At 36.4% G+C, this 24,198-nt stretch overlaps 1 protein-coding gene across 1 annotated transcript in view; it reads left to right on the forward strand.

Moving 5' to 3' along the window:
• LOC145977872 (ATP-binding cassette sub-family F member 1) overlaps positions 1 to 24,198 on the forward strand; it is a 37,985-nt gene that overhangs the window by 8,461 nt on the left and 5,326 nt on the right. The window contains exons 4-9 of the mRNA XM_083110205.1: positions 3,309 to 3,534; positions 10,136 to 10,368; positions 11,256 to 11,493; positions 14,499 to 14,670; positions 17,176 to 17,354; positions 22,436 to 22,669. Of these exons, the coding sequence (XP_082966331.1) occupies positions 3,309 to 3,534; positions 10,136 to 10,368; positions 11,256 to 11,493; positions 14,499 to 14,670; positions 17,176 to 17,354; positions 22,436 to 22,669 (1,282 nt within the window). The remainder of the gene's footprint in view (positions 1 to 3,308; positions 3,535 to 10,135; positions 10,369 to 11,255; positions 11,494 to 14,498; positions 14,671 to 17,175; positions 17,355 to 22,435; positions 22,670 to 24,198) is intronic.

A 24,198-nucleotide genomic window follows, 5' to 3' on the forward strand; every position in this document is an offset into this window, starting at 1 on the left:
GTAAGTTTCTTTGAGTTGTATTTTACACATTTGATTGATTTTTCTGTGAGTCATTAAGATTTTGACTGAGAATTTTGGAACAAATAGTCCCTTTCTAAGCCCACATAAGTTGTAAGATTTCAGTTCGTTTTGAAAAATAGGTTGTTTTTTTAAAAAAAAAAAACGTTGAAATTTTACAAAAAAGAATACATTGAAAATTTTGTGAATGGTAAGTTAATTTTTTTAGTTCTTTCATTATATGGCAAAGTTTTAATTATTTTCAGAATAATGTTTTGGTGTATTGTAGGGATGTGCCGAAGCCGATTACAGATGTATGAAAATCAGCCGAAATTGACATATCGGCATCGGTATCGGAATCGGCAAAAATCCTATATTTAAACCAGTACAGATTATACTAGAGTTTTTACCTTCTAATAAGTTTTATATTCTAGTTTTGTAAGATTTATTGAAAATTTGGTTATGATTTGTCATTATTGTAGAGTTTTTGTAATAAAATTATTGCAAACTCATTCAGAGGATCAACCTAACTATAAATCGGAAATAAAACAGTTGCTGAACCAGGATCTGCTGTTGTATTGGAAATTCTAAAATGAATATTAAAACCTGAAGCAAATTCAGAGAAAATACTTGGGCATACCTGCTGCATCAGTATTCAGTGATTGAGTGTTCAGTGTTGCTGAACAGATTTGCGATAACAGAAGAAGTAGGTTACTTCCTGAAGTGCTTCCAAATCTCGTGTTTCTGAAGTTGAATCTGGCAGAACAGGAATTCATTTTGCATTTTAAAGAACTGCTTGTGTACTAATGTTAAATCTCTTGAGAATCCATGTTCTTCTTAAAGGTTCACATAACATTTTGTAGATGCTAATGTACATTCGCACTCTTGAGAATATATATGTATATACATATGATATGCAATAGAAATGTACATAGCAAATTTATTTTTGTCATGCTGAAAATAACATTCCATTTCTGTTTAATAATCTTATGTATCGGAATCGGTTAAATATTGGCATCGATATCGGTTCCAAAAATTATCGGTGAGTACATCGGCATCGGTAAATTTTCAGCTTCGTCACATCCCTAGTGTATTGGCTTCAAGATTCTAAGCTTGTAATTCTATGAAACACTTTCATTTTTTTTATTTGTTTTAATAGCTATTAAAGGAATGTCCGAAATGGACATGTTTGCATTTATGTATATTTGGCCTGATTTCCAGTAAGTGCTAGTGTAATTCAACATCGATTAACATCAATAATTCATGAAAATAACCTTGGTTTTGCTAGTGCGGCACTGAGTGTCATGTGCGGGACATTCATGCTAATATGAGGACACGGATGACGGAGGGTTAATATTCCTTCATTACAAAATCAGTACAACAATGACTGGGGATTTGTCGTGGCTAACGCATGTCACCCCGTGATCTCCCACCTCTTGTGGAAGTGAGGCTGGCAGTCAGTATGTAGACATGGTCTGTTACGCCACGGATTATTATTATTATTACAAAATCAGTGGGTAATGCATTTTTTAATGCAAACCATGAACTGAAATGCAGAGAAGAGTCATAACTTGCATGTTAGAGATGATAGAGATTAATTTGATCTTGCCGCCAGAGGTCAGGTTTGAGTTCTATTTTGGGTATGTGTGTTCTTTAAGGCTGTCCCTTCATCAATTTCATCTTATCATCACTCATCCTTGTTGTTGCAATCAGTCAAAAGTGGCAGAAACGCGATGCTAAATAATCAAATAAGAGCACAAATAAATATTTTCAGGTACTTCCAATAACTTTTTGTTCTCTGAAGTGTAATTCAAACTGGCGTAGTAAGAAATGGCAAAGTACAAAAATAAATCAAACATAACAATGCACCAAAAGAAATGAGTAGGGCCTGGGATTTTTTGTCCTGTAAAACTGTAAAATATGTATGTATTTATGTCAAAAATTGCAAAATATGTCATAAATTAAAAATATGTCAAAAAAATTCAGATATATTCCCAATAAAGTTAAAAATATGCACAGTACATATGAATTTCTCATTATACGGGAAGTCCGTATCATCCAGGGAAGATGGATTAGGCAGGGGGGGGGGGCTAGGTAAGGTATTAAATGAAGTGAGAATCCCTTTAACTGAAGACTGTAGTGCGAAAATACTGAAAGTATCTTGAGGTTCACTGCAATTTCGGACACGGTTAAGGGAAATAGTGAAGTAGGAATGGAAAATTAACAGACGACCGTCTTTACCTGCCGGTCTGCTGAGGAACCTTTCTCGGCGTTTCTCCTCTGCTCCCATCTGCCACTGTAGGTTAGGTTAGGTTAGGGGTGAACAGAGGCAAAAGCAGGTTGGAAATCTACAGCAGTTATCCTTCATAAACTTCATCCAATTATCACTCATGCATGTCGTCGGAGCGCCCTTTTAAAAAAAGAGAATAGAGGAGCGTGTTAGCAAAATGGAGATTTACACTTTTGTGGAAACTAAAGCATAATCGACAGATCGCCACAGCTACTAAAGCTAGGCAATCAATACAGAAACATAATTTTTTTAAGCAAATTTTAACTATATAGAATCTGAAAAACAGCCTACAAATTTTTTGTTACACTCAGTATTATTTCTGTTCCACAGTTTTAATTTCTTTATCTATAATTTCCTTATCCTGCCATCGATAATACCTGCTGCGCTAAAGGTACGAAGAATAAATTATGAAAAATGATTATGTGCAAGACAATTAAAAAATTACACAAAAATACACGTATGTCTTAGTACAAAAAAATTGAAGAAATATGTTGTAAAATTGTGAAATTGGTAAAATATGTCAAAATATGCCTTATCAAATTCTTCTATTTCAGCTGATTTTTACCAGATACGTAAAGATCTCATCCCAGTATTCGATCTGATGCCAAATTAAAAATATGTTAACATAAAACGAGACAAAACTGTGCGAATATGTAACTACAAAATTTCAGGTTTTCCTGATATTATTCACGTCACATAAACAGTAGAGAGAAACATGAAAAAAGTGTAGTTTTTAAAGTCAAATTTAGTATTATATTTACCATTTTAACACCAAAATGCCATTTTTATATTCCACTTTTGATCCTGAAATGTCCCGACTTTTGTACCGAAATCTTGATCTTTTATTCACCATAAATATGTGGCTCTAGGTATCGGCACAATACTAATATGTGGAATTCGATGAGTAATCTGTTCATTTATGAATAGTACACACATCTTTTTAATATTTCATCTTTCATTTGTTATCTTTCTTGTCAAAATGCAATGTACTCTGTTTTCACTAATTTCTTTTGTGCTGCAGTCATGGTAAGACGACTCTTCTGAGACACATTTCTACTCGAGCTTTTGCCATTCCTCCAAATATTGATATTCTGTATTGTGAACAAGAGGTGGTCGCTGATGACACTCCTGCAATTGATGTGGTGCTTAAGGCAGATGTGAAGAGAAGTAGTCTTTTGGAAGAACTGAAAAAGTTGGAAGTCGAGCAAGAGAAGGGCAACATGGCTGTGCACGAACGGCTGAAAGAGGTACGCCATGTTTGAAACATGTTACTGATTATTTCATTTACTCTATGTCAGGCTGATTTGCATGAAGATTTAAATAGTTTTTTTCAGAAATAATGTATAGAATAATGCACATTAGGCAATTGTACATATTAGAATTACTTTTGGTGAAAGTGCATTAATCTCGTAATCATTGAATGGTGATTATTAGGCTCTAAGAAAGGAAATGGAAGGAAACAAAATATATGTACTGATGGGGTGAAGCTCATACGAAAATAAATGTAATATATAAACTGTAAATTACTTAAATTTCCCTGATTTAAAATTCAATAATTTTTACAAGCAAAAATAGCAAGAATTGTGTGTAGAATGATATACAAAATGCTATTCATGTTAAATAGTGTCATTATTGTTAAGTTGTAAATAAACATGGCAGCTGATATTTTGCATACGTGTCATTAAGAAAACCCCAAAAGTGAACTACAAAGACTGTAAAAGTTACAATTATATAGTACATTCAGAATGTTTTATTTTCACTGGAAGAAAAGTTACTGAAATTATTATAGTTTCATTAACACATTCAACAAACATTTCCATAGGAGGTTCATGTATACAGTGTGAAAAACATTAAAATTTATATTTACATATAGTTTTTTATTTGCTTTAATCAAACTTTTCAATTTTTTGTGAGGTTTACTAGAAAAAGCCATTCTATGAAAAATGATGATTTGTATGTATGGTGCCAAAAATCACACAAGCAATTTTAAGCCTGTTTTGATTAAAAAATTGATTTAAATAAGAATCATGATTTTTTTCCCACCCTGCTCTATATTGTTTTGAAGCCTCACTGGTGCAGTCTATAGTGACTGCTATGCAGGGGGCCCAGGGTCGATTCCCAGCATAGCATAAGTGTGAGTTTTTTTAACAATGTCCCCCAACAAAACAGCTCTGAAGGACTCTCAAATTAACCTGTAAGCGGTTGCACGAGTCATCATGACCCGCACGTAACTTTTGTTTCTTTACCAATCTGTTAGGGTTTGAAGTAAGTGGGTCATATACTCTCAGTGGCTTCTCGTCTCCTTCTGCCCTCCACAGTCCCACAGGTGATATACGGTTTGCGTTCACGTGTTGGCAGGAAAGATAGTACGTGGGTCACTGTGACCCACCTCGACCGTTTACGTTTGTGGAAGTATACAGTGCTGGACATATGGAGAGAAACTAATTGTCACTTATTTCATGCAAAAGTGTACTATATTTCTTTCCTTATTATATTATTATTTAAAAAAACTCTCATTCGTTGTTTTTTTCCTAAAGGTATACTTATTATTGGAGACACATGCAGAAGTGGTGTATTTACAAATATTACTAAGAACACAAAAATGTTAGTAAAAATAAATACGAGGTGTATTCGTAAAGTAAGTACCGTTCGCAAATATTGCCACTGTAGCGATGCAGTCGCAACCATGTGAGTTCTTGCTGACGTCCTTCATCCGTTAGTTAGCCACAGGCACACGTGAGAGCAGGTCATGCTTATTCTTCGTAGTTTTCTTAAGGTTTGAAATGTTCAAGAGAATCAATCGGCCCACCGACTGTGAAGTCCGGTCTGTGATTTGTTTCCTCAATGCAAGAATGGTTGAATTCTTGCCTAGAGGACAGACCCCCCACACTAATCCGGCTGCGTCGTGCAATTCAAAACAGACGCGGAATGCTTAGCGAAGGCATTGTGTTGCTTCACGACAATGCTCGTCCGCATACGGCCCAACAAACTCAAAATTTCATCACGTCATTCGGCTGGGAACAATTGTTCATCCGCCAACAGCCCTGACTTGGCACCAAGTGATTACCATCTCTTTCTTCATCTGAAGAAGAAGTTTCTTGCTGGTCAGCGTTTCGACTAGGGTGACGACGACGAAGCAGCAGTGCATGGATGGCTTTCGTCACAGGCAGGAACATTCTATGATGATGGGATACAAAAACTAGTGCCACGCTACGACAAATGCTTGAACAATGGTGGAAACTACGTAGAAAAGTAGTTTGTCTGTAGAATGCAATGCAAATAAAAAAAGGTACGAAACTATTTTACTTTATTTTTTACACCATTTCGGTACTTACTTTACGAATATTTACATTTATTTATTTGCCTAATGATGTAAAATAAATAACAGGATGACAAAGCAAAAAAAAATCATTAAATATTGAAAAGAAGAAAGTTTAAATTTGTGGGTCACAGTGACCCACCGTGACCGCATTAGATTGTGAAATGAGCGTGACCTCTCCCCTGTTAATGGGGGGGTGATCATGATCACTTTACCTCAACCATGACTGAGATCGAGACTGCTTGGAGTCCTACAGCTCCCCTTGCTATTTGCTTCTTATGACAGAGTGTGTATCTGCATTCATTATCTTTCCATGTATCTACGTGCTTATTTAATTGTTCAAGGGAAACATAAGTATTACGGTCCGCTCTAACGGGGTTGCCCAAGCCTGACTATTCTGTGAGGTTACTTATCTCTCCTAAATTGTCACTCCCACTTATCACATCCAAGATTCCAACAACCTAACTTTCTCGCGATCAGTTCCCTCTCACTTCATAGAATAACCGTACGGTTGCGCTGGCGACGATTGATTGGTCTCAACAAGTCAATCCCTGCTAGTAAGAAATAGTACAACTATGTCTCTAGTTTACCTTGATTTAAGATGAAATAAGAGAAATTCAAAAATTTAGTCAATCTGTTGAAAACCGCCCTGTATTAAGCAGCTGCACAAAGCAGTTACTGAAAATCCCTTAATTAGTGTCCTCGCTCTTTCCCTGCATCATGCCTGGTAAGTCTGAAAGATCAATTCGTGGTAAGACGTGAATATGTCAATTCACTGTCACTCTTTTGATTTACGAATTAGAACAAGTTCAGTATTATGCTTGAAAAATATCAATAATGTCAAACAAACACTCGGACATCACTCTCACCTGAAAGAAATTTCATGGTTAGTAAATATTCGCAGATGGAGAACTAGACATCATGCATGAGCACCTTGGTGAATTATAACTCACTCGTACATTCTATTATTTATTCAATTTAGTGACAAATCCAAATTTACATCAAATGTTGCAATTAGTTTGAGTGATAATCCTTTGGTACCAAATAAACAATTTATGTTTATTAATTCTTGATTTACCAACAATGACTTTAACTTCAATGTTTAGAATACTCGAGGTACCTCTTTTTCAAAAACTAGACTGAAGTTAAGATTAACCGTCAAATAAATTTTCACGTTCTGACAAACCAGCTGGTGCACCAGTAAATCTAAATAATACATGCACGAACTAAATATTACCAAAATGACCTCATATTATGACAAAGCAGGTTTCAATATATATCCAAAGTCAATTGTACTTTCTAGTAGCTATTCATATTTGATCTGTCCGTGCACTGGTCGTTACCCTACCCAATAGCGCTAATACCAATTGTTCATGCTCGAGCAACGCGAAGAAATGTATACGTGACGTCACGATATCGTACGATCAATTTATACTGTTCTTGCCACGTTTCTTCAGTTACCAGCTGCGGAACATATTATGCATGGTTTAGATTTAATTTTCTTAGAGAAAATTTCGTCGACGAAAGATATATTTTCTCTATTCAATATGGCGGCTTCCGCTGAGCCACATGTACACCTGGATTTAAGCTGAATTTTGCGATCCAGTACTGTGAATGACACTTTTGACAGTTAGTACAATAACTAAAAATTGTATGTGACGTGTATTTTATTTTCTCTCGTCGCGATTAACATGAAGGTAGTTTCACCCGACGTCGATTTCTTTGTCTCGACCATCGCAGCACTTGATAGCACGAATGGCCTTACCTCATGGGCGAGCTCTCATCTTTCGCATTTCACAGTCCACACAGCTGTTACTCACTGCAAATCATAACAAAAATCCATTTGCCTCCCCATTCGGGTGATCACGGATTTCCTTTGGTTCTGGTTTTTCGTCGAAAACCGTGCAAAACTTCACAACTCTCTCGCGCCGGTCTTTCCTCAACCATCCGCTTTTTTCTCCATGCTTTTGGGTGCGTTCATTATTTTTCCCACGCCAGACGCAGTCTCCGAACACTTCATAACCAAACTCCATCGCACTTTCACACGCAAATCACTTTAACGTCCACTTGTTTCTAACTACTACAGGTGCGTGTGTTAAGGTACAATTATCAATTACTTATATTCCCACTTTAGAATTTTATTATTAGAATACTCCCTTGAGACGTAGATATTTTGATGTCTCTTTTCCATCACTTCCGCCTCCGAGTTTCCGAACACTACCGTTTCTTTATGATTAGTGAAAATGTCCCTCATCAAGTGATAATTAGATTAAAAGTATTTACGTAAATTTGAAACTAAATATTTGATGGCTGTTAAGTTCCCAATGAATAAACTGAAAGTTCTACAAAAAATTTAATAATATTTACTACTAATTCAACTAGTATTTCCACCCTTTTTTAGATTAATACAAAGAGCGACCTCTAGCGGTTAAATTTGTAACCCTAATTTCCCGATCAATTTATCCCCGTAAGCAGCTGCCCTCTCTCGTGAATTTCTCCGAGTTTCGTGTGCGTTCACACCATGGACGAGCAATTTCTATAGGTTAGGTCAGTTCTCCAACCATCAGAATATTACTGTAGCTGGCTTACTTTTTATCAACAAGGGAATTATGACTCCAAACCGTCATATAAGTAATACTTGTGTGCAGAACTTTACTTCAGCTACTGTGAGCCACTACACTGAAATATGAGAAGATGCTGAAAACTATTTAGTTTGTTTTAAAACGAAGATAAATGCACAAGACACCACACAGCATAAAAATTGGGAGCCACAAGAGGCTATTACGAGGGCAATTCGGAAAAACACCTCTGTTTGGTTATCAATGACATACATTCGTAGATACAGAACTTGTATCTTAGAAACTTAGAACATGACATTACTTTTCAACATAATCACCATTCAAATTGAGGCACTTGTCATAACGTTTTACAAGGTTTGAAATTCCTTCTGCAAAAAAATGTGCCGCCTGGGAATGAAGCCACCTGCTAACAGCATCGTGAAGCACATTGTCATTGTCGAAGCGGTGCGATGCAAGCCACTGTTTCATGTGCCTGAAGAGGTGGTAGTCGCTCGGTGCCAAATCTGGGCTATAGGGAGGATGACCAAAAACATCCCAGTGGAACTGCTCCAAAAGTTCTTGAGTACATCGAGCAGTGTGCGGGCGAGCGTTATCGTGAACCAACACCACACCGGAAGTCATCATGCCCCGACGCTTGTTCTGGATGGCTCGTCTGAGTTGTCGTAATGTTTCACAGTAGACTTCTGAAGTGATGGTCGATCCACGCTCCATGAACTTCACTAACAGTACACCTTTCACATCCCAGAAGACTGTTGCCATAACCTTTCTGGCAGACAATGTTCGCCGAGCCTTTTTGGGTTTCTTTGGTGAGTGCGTATGTCCCCACTCCATTGATTGCTGTTTGGTTTCAGAGTTCACGTACGACACCCAGGTCTCATCGCCAGTCACAATTCTGTTAGAATTGTTCTCCTTCTTCGGCATAATGCGACAGAAAGTCCAAAGCAGAGCCCATTCTGTTTTTTTTGTGCTCCTCCGAAAGGAGTTGTGGAACCCAACGAGCACAGAACTTGCGGTACCCCAACGTTTCTGTCACCACCTCGTACAAAACAGTCCGAGAAAGTTGGGGAAAGCGCAGAGAAAGTTCCGATATCGTGAACCGACGGGTTTCACGGACAGTTTTGTCAATTTCCTGCATGAGTTCGTTGCTGACTACAGATGGGTGCCCACTTCTTGCCGCATCGTGCACGTCGGTTCGTCCATCTTTAAACATGCGACACCATTCACGTACGATACTGTCACTCATCACGTTTGGTCCGTAAACATCACACAGTTCGCGATGAATCGCAGCCGCCGAAATATTTTTTGCACACAGAAATCGAATTACGGCACGCACTTCACACTTGGCGGGCTTTGCTATTGGAACGTTCATTTTCAATTGTTGAAACAGACGATTAACTGCAACACAACCTTCTCCTTCCACTGCTCACTGTCTACTGCACATACTGCCACAGGACTGACGTCGCTCTTCCCGGACATTTCTCGCGCATGCGCAAATAGAGGTTTTTTTCCGAATTGCCCTTGTAACATAAATAAAATAACAGAATAAAATAAAGGAAGTGGAAGAGTTAGTAACTAGGGGCAAGAACTAAAGGTTTTCAAAATATTAATTAATATTAGTACGTAAATTCTCCTGCAATTGTAAAATCAATTTATGAGAGCGTCTCCCCAACAGCATAGTGGTAGTGTCGTTGCCTGCAATCAAGGGCTCCAAAGTTTGATACCCAGTGGAGCACATATTGGTTCAGATTGCACTTTAAACTCTACGTCCAGTCCTCATTAGCCTTTCTGCACATAAAATGAACTTAAAATAAGAGCCACTTAATCACAAATAACAGGAAATTTTGAAAACTGCTTCGTTGCCATTGGTCAAAGGTCCAGCCGAACTTAAGAACCACTGCTGTAGTTTACAAATGAAAGCACATTCACATTATTCAATTTCTCCCTTGACAGGTTTATGAAGAACTGAAAGCAATTGGAGCAGATTCAGCAGAGCCGAGGGCCCGTCGTATATTAGCAGGTTTAGGATTTAACAAGGAAATGCAGGGAAGAGCCACAAAGAATTTTTCTGGCGGTTGGCGTATGAGGGTGTCTCTGGCACGTGCATTGTTCCTTGAACCAACACTGTTGTTGCTCGATGAACCTACAAATCATTTGGATCTGAATGCTGTTATTTGGCTGGATAAGTATGTTTAATAGTTAAAATTTGTTGATGTTTATTTTTATGCACAGCTCTCTGTAGTGAGTCATTCCTTGACAAGTCAACTAATAAGAACATGCTTTTGAACCTTTCATCTTCAGATTTTTAAGATTTTTTTTGGTTTATTCATTGTATCTAGTAAGAGAACAAAAATATAAAATTTCCTTTTTTTTGGCTTAAAAAAAGCAAAAATCTCAAAACTTGGCAACCTTTTGAAATTTTTCAACAAAAACTATTTGGCTTACCAATTTCAATTTGATGTCATTATCTTCTGTTTTAATTAGTTGTAATTTGAAATGCAACATGACTATTGTATATGAATTTTGTAACTTTTCAAAACCTCCCCCAATTTTTTTCTTCAAAATTTTAGAAACTTTAAATTATTTTTTTAAAAAAAATATATGCTTAAAGACATCAGTTATATATTTGTGTGCCAAATTTCATAATGGGACACCTATGCCTTCCTTTGAAAATGATTTGTTGGTATTATAATAATGTGCATGCAATAATCTAAAATTGTTGACTTCCATATTAACATGGTAAATGATGTTCAAGTTTTCATATTAATCTGTTTTATAATTTTTGGACTATATTTCTCTCATTAATTTCTTTAGTTGTGAATGTTCAGTTTGTATACCACCATTTTGGACTATATTTCTCTCATTAATTTCTTTAGTTGTGAATGTTCAGTTTGTATACCACCATTAATTTGAGTATTTAGGTTGATATTATCTTTGATATTTTCCAAGAATGAAATGTACGTGTTTACTGATAAGCCTATATTGGCCAGTACTGTAAGAGAAACAATAAATCTGTCTTATTCTTAATACATGTATACAATTTAGTTATATGTTTTGTGATTGTTTTCCGTAGTTACCTGCAGGGATGGAAGAAAACATTACTTGTGGTTTCCCACGACCAGAGTTTCTTGGATAACGTTTGCAATGAAATAATACATCTGGATCAAAAGAAGCTGTTCTACTATAAGGGAAATTACAGTATGTTCAAGAAGATGTTTGTTCAGAAGCGGAAAGAATATATCAAGGAGTATGAGAAACAGGAGAAAAGGATAAAAGAAATGAAAGCTCACGGACAATCTAAGAAGCAAGCAGTATGTATGTCTTTTCTGAAATTATGTTTTGCAGTTTGTTCATCATGTTTCCAACTGCATATTTGAGTCCTTCTTTTTTGTTACTGAATGTAGCAAGCCTGAACTAACTTAATTTTGAACAGATGTCGATGTGACACCTGTTATTCGTACAAATTCCCACCAAATACCAGTACTTAAAAATTCTGTCAAATAGGGCTGTGTTGATACCACTTTGAACCGATATCGATACTCTCACCGATTCTTACCAATACCAATGCTTGAAAATTGAAATAATTAAAATTTGTTCAAAATATTGATTAATATTATTGTGTATGTGTTCTACACAAATTATATGCATCAATTTACCAAGATTTTAGGTTAAAAATATTGACGAATACATCAGAATGTTAAGTTACATGTTACGTTTTCACAAAATTCGGTTTTTTCACACAAAACTGGTGAAAAATAAAAAGGAACTTCAAATTTTGCATAATTTCCAAGATAATTAGACTCTGCGAAAGTGTTGCACGGCATTTTGGGGGAGTCATCAAAGATGAAAATGCCGAAAAGTATCAGCTGGTATCGATAAATAAGTTCTAACCAATACTTTCCGATGTTACATCAACATCAGAATTGGCTCAGCACCAGTAACAATTCATAGTATTTCAAAATATGAATCAATTTTTATATATAAAGTTTCCATTGAATCTATACTATGGTAATTCACCAGTTTTTATATAAAATGTTCATAATTTTACAAAATAATTAGTTAATTACATAGCCATTTCTCCCCACCTTGCTTTTGCAATATGAATAAAAATTCACTTTTCGCATAATTTCCAGGAAATGTACACCCCATGGAAGAGCCGCGTGTCATTTTTGCAGACTCCACAAGGCACTCTGACTTGGGGAAAGGTATCGGCGATTAAATTCAAGTCCTCAATTTCTGATGCTGATGCATTGGCTCAGCCCCACATGTTATTCATCATCTACGAGGTGCATTCAAGTTCTAAGGTCTCATAACTTATTTTGAAAAATGTACTAGCCTCAGAAAGCTGAAACTGCCATCATTTCTCAACATAACCCTCTCGACGTACACACTTTTCACAATGCTAACCCATGATAGCATGGCCTCCGCAAATGCTTCTTTAGCAGTCTGTTTTGTGTCTGGCAAAAAAAGTTTCATCCTTTCATTTCCTTCATTTTGATATCACTGTTATCACTAGGGCCCGGGACTTTGTTATAACATATTTTTCATTTGGCTTCGGATGTAATATTGGGGTGAGATCTTTACATATCTCGCCCCCCTAAGCCATTTTTTCGATTTCGAGCAATCGAGTTCAAATTTGACACAGACCTAGATCAAGTCAAGAGAAGAAAAAAACGTAAATGCGATTTTGAGATATCTCCAAAATCGCGGCCTCCATCTTGGAAAATGGTGGATTTTGTCCCCAGCGACCTGCACCTCCACCCCTAAACACCCGTTGAAACTGGCTCCAGCCGGCGCATCGCGCTAACCCCTAACGCAGGGTGGTAGGGGAAGATAACGTGACGGTCAAGTAAGCAGTGGGTGGAGTGTTCGAGTCACGGGAAATGTTTGATTCTCCATTCGAAATTCAGTGTAAACGCTAAATCTTAACGGTTTTTCAAGTTTGAATAGAAAATTCAGTTTTGGCAGGAAACTCACAATATCTGGTGGCAAGGAAGCTGCATCGTTCCCATACACGAAAACATGCAGGGCTAGCCTAAAGCAAAGTCGGAAGGGTGACTTTTCTAATTAAATCTGCGAGCCTGCATCCTTCTCGCCCCCCTAAACCGCCATTTCGGGAAAAGGCCGTTAAAGTGTACTTCGGGTTAACCGTGGAAGATCAAACTCGGGATTCGGGTAATTCGGGACCTCTCCTTTCAGATTGTAAAATTTGGTCAGTCGAAAGTAAAAATAACATTCAGTACATTACAGCCCCTGCTCTCCTCTATCGGGTATGGGAGAAGTTCGAGAGTACTGTTGCGCATATTTTTGGCTTTACTGGAAATATTTCTGCATTTTTGTGACATATTTGTAAGTTTTCATGACATATTTTTCAATTTATATGACATAATTACATACATATTTTACAGTTTTATAGGACATAAAGTCCCGGGCCCTAGTTATCACAAAATATTAGTTGGAATTTATTCTCTCCACAACTTTTAATTTTTACAGTGTTCAGGCATCAGATAAGTATCGCTATTTATTTATTGAAAAATCCTGAATATAGAAAATCCATTTTACATCAAGATATCAACCGGAAAAGAAATAAACAAAATAATAAGATGGATACAGACACACACATATACATACATAACAAGAATAATAACAACTAGGATAAAAACAACTTTATTTACTCTTCAGCAGCTTGATGCCACCTGTTCTGTAAGTCTGTTTCGATAAATGGAAGCCCAAAGCATCTTTTAGTGAGTTGTAAATGGTTTGTAGCCTGTAGAGAAGTGAACTTTATTCTAAAGATAGCCTTGAAGATTTTAATGTAAAAGAAGTCGTTGCATTTGCTGTTGGGACGTGGGATTCTGATATTAAGAAGTGGCAAGAGTTCGCTGGTAAAAAGTTGTCCATTCATGATTCTGAAAAGAAATGTTACATCTAAGAAAGAAAGGTCATGAATTTGTAGAGGATAGAATTTCGTGTTTGGAGAAGTTTGTAAGGGTTGAACATCTATGTTTGAATTGGTAAGAGTATATCTTCTTATGTTTCAATAATTAGGTTATGACATTACAGTCAATAACATTTATTTGAGTTGTTGTTGTTGTTTTAAGTCCATTTTATGCACAGTAAGGCTAATCGGGACTGGACCTACAGTTTAAAGTGGGATCCGAACCACTTGTGCCTCCATCGGGTATCGAACTCGGGACCCCTTGATTACAAGGTGACGACGCTACCACTGCGCCATGGGGGAGGCCCTAATAATAACATTTGTATGTACATAGAAGAAAAAGATGCTTTAAATATGTCTTTCATTGTATCTGAATAGGAGAAGAAGCAGAAAGAGGCACTTACAAGAAAGCAGGAAAAGAATCGAACTAAACTGCAACGCAATGACGACCAAGGACCCACGGAACTGCTGGAGAAACCTCGGGAGTACGTTGTCAAGTTTTCATTCCCAGATCCTCCACCTTTACAACCACCAATTCTTGGAATGCATAGTAAGTACTTTTCTTATACTTCAACTATAGCACATCATTTAGTTTTTGAAATAACATGCTGTAATGTTCATTTTTCATGTTCTAAAAGGTGTGAGATTGCATTTTCCTACCCTGTTTTATTACAAAATGATGCGAAATGAACTGCAAAATGCAAAACACGAAATTTAGAGTATATATACCGACATGAAATTTTATGAAGTTTGAATTATGCTGCGAGTTATGCAGTTCATGGAAAATTGATTAATTATACTGTAAATATTTGAAAAACAAAAGTGGACCCCCATTATACAGGAATAAATTTAATACTCTGGTAACTACATAAATGTCCTATTACAAGGGATATGCTTATTTTGTGTAGTAAGTCCAGCTTTTAAATCAAATTTAGGATTATATTCACAATTTTAAAACCACATCATTTTAGATACAACTTTTGATCCGATTTTTCACCGCTTTAACACAAAAATTTGATTTTATTTACCGCTTTTGAACCAAAAATTGACTCTGTTTTTGCTTTTTTATTTACCAAAAATGTTTGCCTCTACTCATTCCATATGTGAATGTGGTATTATGGTAAAAGATACTCAGATAGCATGTTGTGCCTCTCCAATGGCGTAGTGGTGACATAACTTGTAATCATTTCATCCCCGTATTGATGACAAAACTGGACAAATAAAATTTGGTATCCTATGCTTCATCAGGATGAGTTAGCCTCTTCAAAGCTTATAAAAGCAGTAGGAATATAGAATGGTTTAAAGTTGTGGTGCACATAAATGATAAGAATTAACAATAAATGTTCCTGCTGAAGGTGGACTGATTTAAATCAGATGATTTTTTCCTTTAAAATTTTGAAGAAATCCTACTTCTAAGGCTAAGCATAGGTTCATTTATTTTTTTAAAAAAATAAAATGCATCATTGAAGTCTTCCTGGAACTTTGTGCCAGGTCATTGAAATATTGTTCAATCCCAAATATATATTATTAACCCTCCGTAACCCACAAGGCGGTACTCAGTGCTGCCTTTTTTGAAATCTTGAATTATTTCCCTTACCCATGCAATGGTGGATGGGAAAGCATTAGGTAACCTATCTTCACTATTCCCCCCAAAACAGAACCATTTGCACCTTTTTATCTAGGCTACATGCCTCTGATATCATCAGTCCCCCTTAAGTGGTGCCCAGTACCATGCAGGGGAACGTTTCCTACCCTAAATCATTGCACGAAGCCATGGTTGTGGAGGATGAAAGAACAATAGACCGACTGCACATTGTTCGGAATGCAAAATATTTGTATGCAGAAACCATTGCAGTACCCATACCAAATGTCAGAGTTGTCAAAATAACAATATTAAAAATTGACAACATTCAGTTCCTTTTATTTGAGTCAGTATGTCTTTTCTTACATAGATCTCATAAAAGCAGGATAAAAATTGTAATTTGAACATTTTAAAAATATTTTGGAAGTTTCATCCGTTGTGTTTTATACATTCATTGCTTTTTCAGCTAGACAGTAAGATTTTGAATGAGAATTTTGGAACAAATAGCTCATTTCTTAGTCCATATAAGTTGTAGGATTTCGATTAGTTTTGGAAAATACTTTGAAAATTTTGTGAACAGTAAGTTACTTTTTTTAGTTCCTTCATTATATGGCATAGGTTTTGTTATTTTTAGAATAATGATTTGTGCATTTGCTTCAAGAGTGTAAGTTTGTTATTCTATGAGATACATTCTTTCATTTTTTGTAGTTTATTTTCTTTAGTAGCTAATAAATAAATTGTCAGTGGACATTTATGCGTTCATATATATTTCTTCTAGTTTCCAGTTAGTGCTAGTGTAATTAAACATAGATTTGCATCGATTCATGTAAATAAAGTTGGGTTTTATAACATAGCACTGAGTGCCTCACACTGGACGTTTGTCCTACTATGAGAACATGGATGATGGAGGGTTAATTTTGATTGTAGCAGGTGTTTCATATATAATTGAGGGGTTACAAAAATTTATTGCAAGTAAAGTATTGACGTTAATGAAACCAATCTAGGAACTCAAGCACCTCAACACCTACAAATGTTCAATGTGTGTGCACCACAGGTGACACAGCACACATCGACACATCACATCAACATTGACCTGTCGATAGTGTCTATCGCTGCGGTGATAGACTCCTTCACGATATCACGTGGCATCGGTGAGACGAATGTCTTTGATGAAACCCCGCAAAAGAAGTCTCACGGTGGAATGCCCAGTGATCTTGGGGACCAAAACATTGCACAAAACACTGTGAGTGATGTGGGTGATTGGGTGCCGCCTAGCGGCAGGGATGTGAACTCTCAGCTTAACAAAACATACATGCACAAACTGTTTGCGTTCCTTGTTCGTTGCGGACAGCTTTCATTAACGTAAGTTCAATAGTTTACTTGCAATAAATTTTTGTAACCCCTCAATTATTTATGGTATTTTATTCAAAATCCTAAGTACAACTGGTAAGATTTTTTTCTCTTTCATTTCAGACACTACATTTGCATATTCAGGACAGAAACCTCTGTTCGTTGACTGTGACTTTGGTATTGATTTGAATTCTCGTGTAGCTATTGTTGGACCAAATGGAGTTGGGAAATCCACATTTCTAAAGCTTCTTACAGGAGATTTGGATCCTCAGCAGGGTGACGTGAAGAAAAACCACAGATTGGTAAGGCTCTTACTCGTTTTTATATGTTTGTGAATACCTGACCAGTACAGCTGTAATTGTTTCATTATAGTGGGAAAATTATAGTTAGAAAATTTTTGTGGTCACCAGTTAAGCATGCAGTGTAATTGTGCATTTTTGAAGCACTACCATATTTACGTGTGTATAATGCGCAGTACAATTCAGGTTCAAGAAATTGCTTCCGTAGTTGTAGGTCGTAAAACTGTTGCTATGCTGCTCAAGAGTGAATGACACCTATTCAATGGGTCACCTGTTGCTGTGTGGACCAAGGAGAATATAGTCCCATGTACATAGGGTTACCAGATCGCTATAAGGGAAAAGTAGGGCATAAAGTCCCAAAATGTAGGACATGAAATATTCACAATAAATTATACAAATTTCCAGAACATGTTACAATTATCTAAAATTTACACTTTTCATCTTTTAAAATATAAGATTTCTTAATGCAAAATTTCCAAGCTTCTAATCAATACTACACAATACAATTCTTACTACTTGTTTTAATCGGTACTTCTCAGAGGAGCCAATTTTTATCAAAATTTCAGGTTTAGTCAAAATATATTTATGAGACTGAACAGTAAAACTTGAAATTATACTGAAACCCAGTATCAAACATTTTACAGGCATTAAGAAAAAAATATTTCCCTCATGACTCTGTTGTGCTGATGGTAGTGAAAGTACTTTCCCATTATGGCCTGGAATCGCAAACAAATATTCAGCAATTACCGGAACTTGAAATGGTTCCAGAAGTTTCATCCAGGGTAGTTTTTAGTTCAATAACTTTGTACTATATACCCCTGCATTACAATCAAAATATTGAATAAGAATGGGAAACACCTCGTTCCATCACTATAAACCCTGTAACGTTCTACTCGCTTTAGTTCCCTGGAGATTCACAAACTACCGTAAAATTTAAAAAATGGATGAGGCCGTGGATTAAGTAAGCGTTTTGTCAGTAGAACGTACAAATTGCTGGGTAGGAGGCTTTTGCCATGTTTTTTGCGACACCTCATATAACACTGGAAGTTGATTTGTGCTGGGTCAAAATCGTCACAAGAAAGTTTGCTATAAAAATAGTACTTCACAAATAATACAAATTCACAAGGAACACCTTTTTTTTTTTAAATGCATTAGGCAATAAATGCATTAGGCAATAAATGTATTCTTGCAATATACTAAACTCTACCATCACCAAATACGTATTACATGCAAAAATACTAGACCCCTTTTTGAATGTTGTACTCAATTTCAAGTTTTTGGCAAATATCATAAAATATTCATAATACATTTATTTTGATAAGATATCTTTTATTGTGCGTATACTTGTCTACAATTGTATCAAACGATAATGCAAACAATTATGAATTTGCAATACTACGCAAGTTGGCAATTCAACAGGATCGCCCTATATATATCCCACACAACAATTCAAAATTTAAATATTCGTAATTTTATACATTAACAATTTCTTTGGTTCATCCTATATTATATACATATATATATATCACAGAAAATATGAAATACCAATGTGTCTAAAGTACATTTCTTTGGTTTTAATTAAACAGACTCGTTCATACAATCGCTAATGCCTCAATTAAGCTGGCGTGTAACTAATCCTTCACTTTGACTACAATGTACAATCGAAAGTTACTTCTTTCGTTTTGACCAGCAAAACTACTGCAATATTATACTATATCAATTATACTTATGTGTCGATTACGATTTCAACAAACTCGCGTAATTTTCAAATTACGTAATCAACCGTTGCATGCCTTCAATTTACAGTTACAATGGTAATATCATTTTATAAGTTGCTCGTAAAAAGGGGAAGCAAATTGTTAAGCTAGGTAAAGATTGGGAGTCGCACTACAAGACTGTCGCGATTTTCCAGATTTACATTTTTAGCAACCAATAACGTGTTTTTGCATTCATATCAAAAGCATGAGATGCATGTCACTGATTTAACACATGCCGTTTCTGATCATAAAGTACATATCCTAATATCCAGTGGTCACTCGTAACCTCCTTACGTAACACAATGCAAAAATTATCGGCAAATTACAAACCATCAAATTGTTCCGATTACTTCTTTACTGTCACGTAATCCAACACTCAAAAGTACGGCTGCAAATCAAATTACGCGTACTTGTGCTATTTCGGCATTCGATGCAATTTTCAAAGGGGTCAAAATGGGTACTTGTCAAAAACACACACATTGCACTTTAAGTTCACTACTCATACCTGTATAGAAATGTGACGTGTACTAGGCACGAGGCTTCCAATTTTCCATGCATCAGCAAATATGTTCAAATGGCTTCCTTCATAAAATGAAGTCCCAAATTACGTCTTCCCATCGTAATATATCCTGGCTTCTATCCGAAGGAGCTCTTCCCAATTCTCCTTTGCTTTTTTCACCTAGCGTCATCTAAGTGCTTTCTTCACCATGCATAGCCTCCATGCTTTCTTCTCAAAGCATCGTCTACTTTGGGCAGGCGAATAAACCATTCCTGTTGATGCAGGCAACCTTCGCAGTTTTCGTGGGGGTATTGAAGAAACATAGCACTTCACTGCGTGTACTCCTGTAATCAAAGTCTGCAGGGGCAGTACATTCCGCAATGTTCCCAGTCTCGTAGTGCACATGTTGACTCGTTGCGTGATGGAAGGGCGAGTGCGATTACGAGCTGCCGTAACCCACTGGGACATCGTCCATCAGGTGACGCTGTTACGTCATACATACGCTAAGTAGCCTAGTGCTGCCATCTCGTACCATTTCAACGAACTACGTGGTCCATATGCACAAACATGGGAGCAATCAGGCGACAAGCGCCAGCGACAAACTTGTAACGAAATTTACATAATAATAAATGCGGAAATACTTTACAACCCCAAGGCAAGAAATTCCACTCAGACACTGAACAGTGACATCATCAGAATGTGGCCCCAAAATTTTGTTCATTATTTGCTTCAGTTTTCATTCTAGCAGAAATTTTTCTTTTTTTTTGGGGCCATGACTGGATCAAAATAAATTTCACTATTGAGTTTGGGAGTCCAATTAATATTATGTGATGCTCAAAATGTAGGACATTCATATTTTTCAAATTCCTTCCGGATGCCGGATGTAAGGCTAAAATGTAGGAAATGTCCGGAAAAAAACACGTCTGGTAACCCTATGTGTACACAATGAGTCACCAACCCACGTCACCTCCCCTCTCCCTCCACTGTGTTTAACATCCCAAAGCTTTAACTTCTGTAACCATCTTGTTTATTCTTTAGTAGAAGAAAGTGAGATCAAAATTATGTTATGGATTTACAGTACAGTACAGTACATTTACGTTATTTTCTGTTATTTCTCGCCTGACAAATACCACTGATACACATGACAGGAGATGCATGCTCGAATTCTGCCAGAACGTGCCAGTGCCACTTTTCTCGGTGTTGCAAGATGTTCCCTTACAAAGTGAAAAATCATGGGAAATGGCCATTTCATTTTTATAGCATTTTTTTAAAACTTATTATCACTAAAGAAATCCAACCTAGTAATTTTTATTTGTGCCTGTTGATATACAGTGCGAGTCATAAGTCTCCATACAAATGGTGAAAATGGTGACTAATGTTTATTTTTCCTTTTCAGGCAGGTGAACCAATGAAAAAGAGATGCCACTAACGAAGGAAGAACGGATTGACATCATTCTGTTGGCTGGGAGTGGTACCATCCGTCATGTAGCACGTATGTGCAATGCAACCCATAGAACACAGATAACCCATGACACCATGGCCAAACTTATCAAGAAATTCAGAAGGACAGGTTCCGTCGCCGACGAAAGCAGGCCTGGAAGACCAAAGACAGCAACAGATGAAAGGAGGGTAACACAGGTGCTTACAGCGATGACCAGGAGTCCGACAAGGGTAAAGTTCCCTGTTGCATTGAATGTATGCTACATGACAAGTGGTACCACTCCCAGTCAACAGAATGATGTCAATCCGTTCTTCCTTCGTTAGTGGCATCTCTTTTTCATTGGTTCACCTGCCTGAAAAGGAAAAATAAACATTAGTCACCGTTTTCACCATTTGTATGGAGACTTATGACTCACCCTGTATACGTGTTATGCGCAGTGACATAGTGAAAACATGCATGGTTTTAATGTTGGCTGTCCAAATTATTATGAGCATAGTTCGCACCAAAGTTTTTGGGAGCAAACATTTTGGAAAAAAGTGTGCATTATACATGAATAAAAATGGTATTCGTCTTTCTGGTAATTCCCTTTTTTGTATGGCATTTGAGGGCATTTTTTTTTAGAATGTCCATGTAACCTCATATATTTGAGCCTTACCATTTGCTTGATATTAAAGTATTTTTCCCCTTTTGTTATACAGCTAGCATAGAAGAATGTTCATATGGTAACACAATATGCACTGTTTGTAGCATCCCAAAGCTTTCACTTCAGTAAACACCTTGTCTATTATTTAGTAGAAGAAAGTGAGATTGAAATTACGTTATGGATTTGCAGTGTTCAGGAAGTTATTTTTTTATTATTTCTTGCCCAACAAATACAGCTGATTCATGCTCAAATTCTACGGTGATTTTCTGGGTGTCGTAAAAAATTCCATTGCAAGTGAAAAATCATGGGGAATGGCCATTTCACTTTATAGTTTTTTTTTTAGAAAAATATATTACTACTAAATAAATCTAACCTGGTAAGTTGTATTTGTGTGAAGACATAAATGATTTTAATGTTGCCTGTTCATATGCACCACAGTTTTTGGGGGCAAATATTTTGTAAAAAAGTGTGCATTAAATATGAGTAAATATGGTATATGCCTTAGTATGTTGTGGTGGTGATTTTATATTTGTATGAGTCGCTTTTCAGCATCTTACTTCTACATTTTTGTGCAGTCATTTTGAGCAAGTATGGTGATTTGCCCGTCAAGTTTCCTGCCACGTTCAAGCAGCACAATAACCAAATGAAGGAAGGCACTATAATAGCTTGTGAATTTAGCCAGGTGCAGCTACATTTTTTTAAAAAGGTGGGTGACCTATACTAATGAAGTAATGTTTGTTGCAGCGAATTGGCAAATTTGACCAGCATTCTGGTGAGCATCTCACAGCAGAGGAATCGCCTGCAGAATATTTGATGAGGCTCTTTGATCTTCAGTATGAGAAAGCACGCAAACAGTTAGGAACCTTCGGTCTTTCTAGCCATGCTCATACGATCAAAATGAAGGATTTATCTGGAGGCCAGAAAGCTAGGGTAGCTTTGGCTGAATTATGTTTGAATGCTCCGGATGTTGTAATTTTGGTGAGTAGTTATTTAATTTCATAATTGTCTTTTTTAAGAAATTTATGCATGAGGCTTTTTAAACCCTTGGAATACGAAGCAAATCAATATATTTGCATATTATTTTTTTTCTTATTTTTCAATATATTCTCTAAATTTTAGTTTGCATGATGCATAATAAACATAGATTGAATAAAGCTTCTGTGCCATATGAAATATTTATTAAATGTTAACTTATACAGTGGAAATAAGTTGCAAAAACAAGACTGGGGTAGATCTTGTACCCCGTCCCATTGATCATTGTTTGTTTTACAGTGTATCCTCTAATATTCAATTTGAATATGTTATAAGTAGAGCCCGGAAGTTCAGGCATTTATTTTCGTTAAAATAGGCAGGCAAAAAGGCATTTATAATGTGTAAAATAGGCACTAAAAATGAAAAAAAGGCAAAATAAACCGAAAAAAGGCACATTTAGAAGTCGCTTACTTTTATGTATAATTTCTGGCAACATGTTAAAATCTACATTGGGAAGAGCATTTCAATTTTCTCCGTCTTGATTGCACATAACTACAAGGTGTTTTTTTAATTACTCAACATTCATTGATAGTAGTCTGTCAGAGAGAATGTTTTTCATAATAGAAAATGATATTTCTACTTCGACAGAAGTTATTGGAGCATACATAAAACAAGCTAATGTAGCTGGACGCATTTCGGTAACAGCATTTTCACCTTTTAGAATATCACAAATTGTTTTCAATTGTTTCAAGTCCTCATTTGCACTCACTACCCACTTGCACTTTTCCGCAACAGCTGACCCCTTTTCTCCTGGCACTTCCATCATCTGCTGCATAGATTCCTCGTACATTTTCATGGATGCTACAAGGTGTTTTTTTAAGTTTTGTAATTGTAATTGTCTCTGGGAATGCACCATAATGTGCAAAAATAAACTTGAATAGCACAGGAGTTTTTTCACTTCACGAATTGAAGCCGCTTCATTTTCTGGAAGAGCATCTATCACCTCACTGATTTTTTTCAAGGTTGTTAGCATAATATATAGCTGCTGATATCCAGGTTCCCCATCTGGTCAGGACTGGTTGCGGAGGTAAACTAAGCTCAGATGCAACTTCCTAATTTCGGGTTCGAGAGGGAGATTTCAGAAATATCTTCTTTGTGTTCGAAATCAACCTGTCCACTTCAGCAGTCAATCATACACAAGGAAATGTTAACCGAAAGACAATATCCTAACTGAGCATCAAATACATTTTTCTCACACTTTTCTCCTTCAGCAATGTTGAAACATACATGAGTTCAATATTACTTAAATAAGGCGAAAATTATTCACATAATAAACGGAAGAAAAATAAATGCCAACAACGTTTTTGGGGAGAAAAATAATTTATATACACATTTTTTTTAAAAAAATGGTCAAATTTAATTGAAAAAGGCAAAAAAAGGCATTATAATTAAAAATAGGCAGTGGGGTCCCAAATAGGCAAAATGAAAAGGCTTCTAAAACATTCGAAACAACATGAGAAATGTATATCCGGAAA

This window comes from Lepisma saccharinum, chromosome 23 (assembly GCF_977018435.1).
Source record: "Lepisma saccharinum chromosome 23, izLepSacc3.1, whole genome shotgun sequence".
Classification (NCBI taxonomy): domain Eukaryota; kingdom Metazoa; phylum Arthropoda; class Insecta; order Zygentoma; family Lepismatidae; genus Lepisma; species Lepisma saccharinum.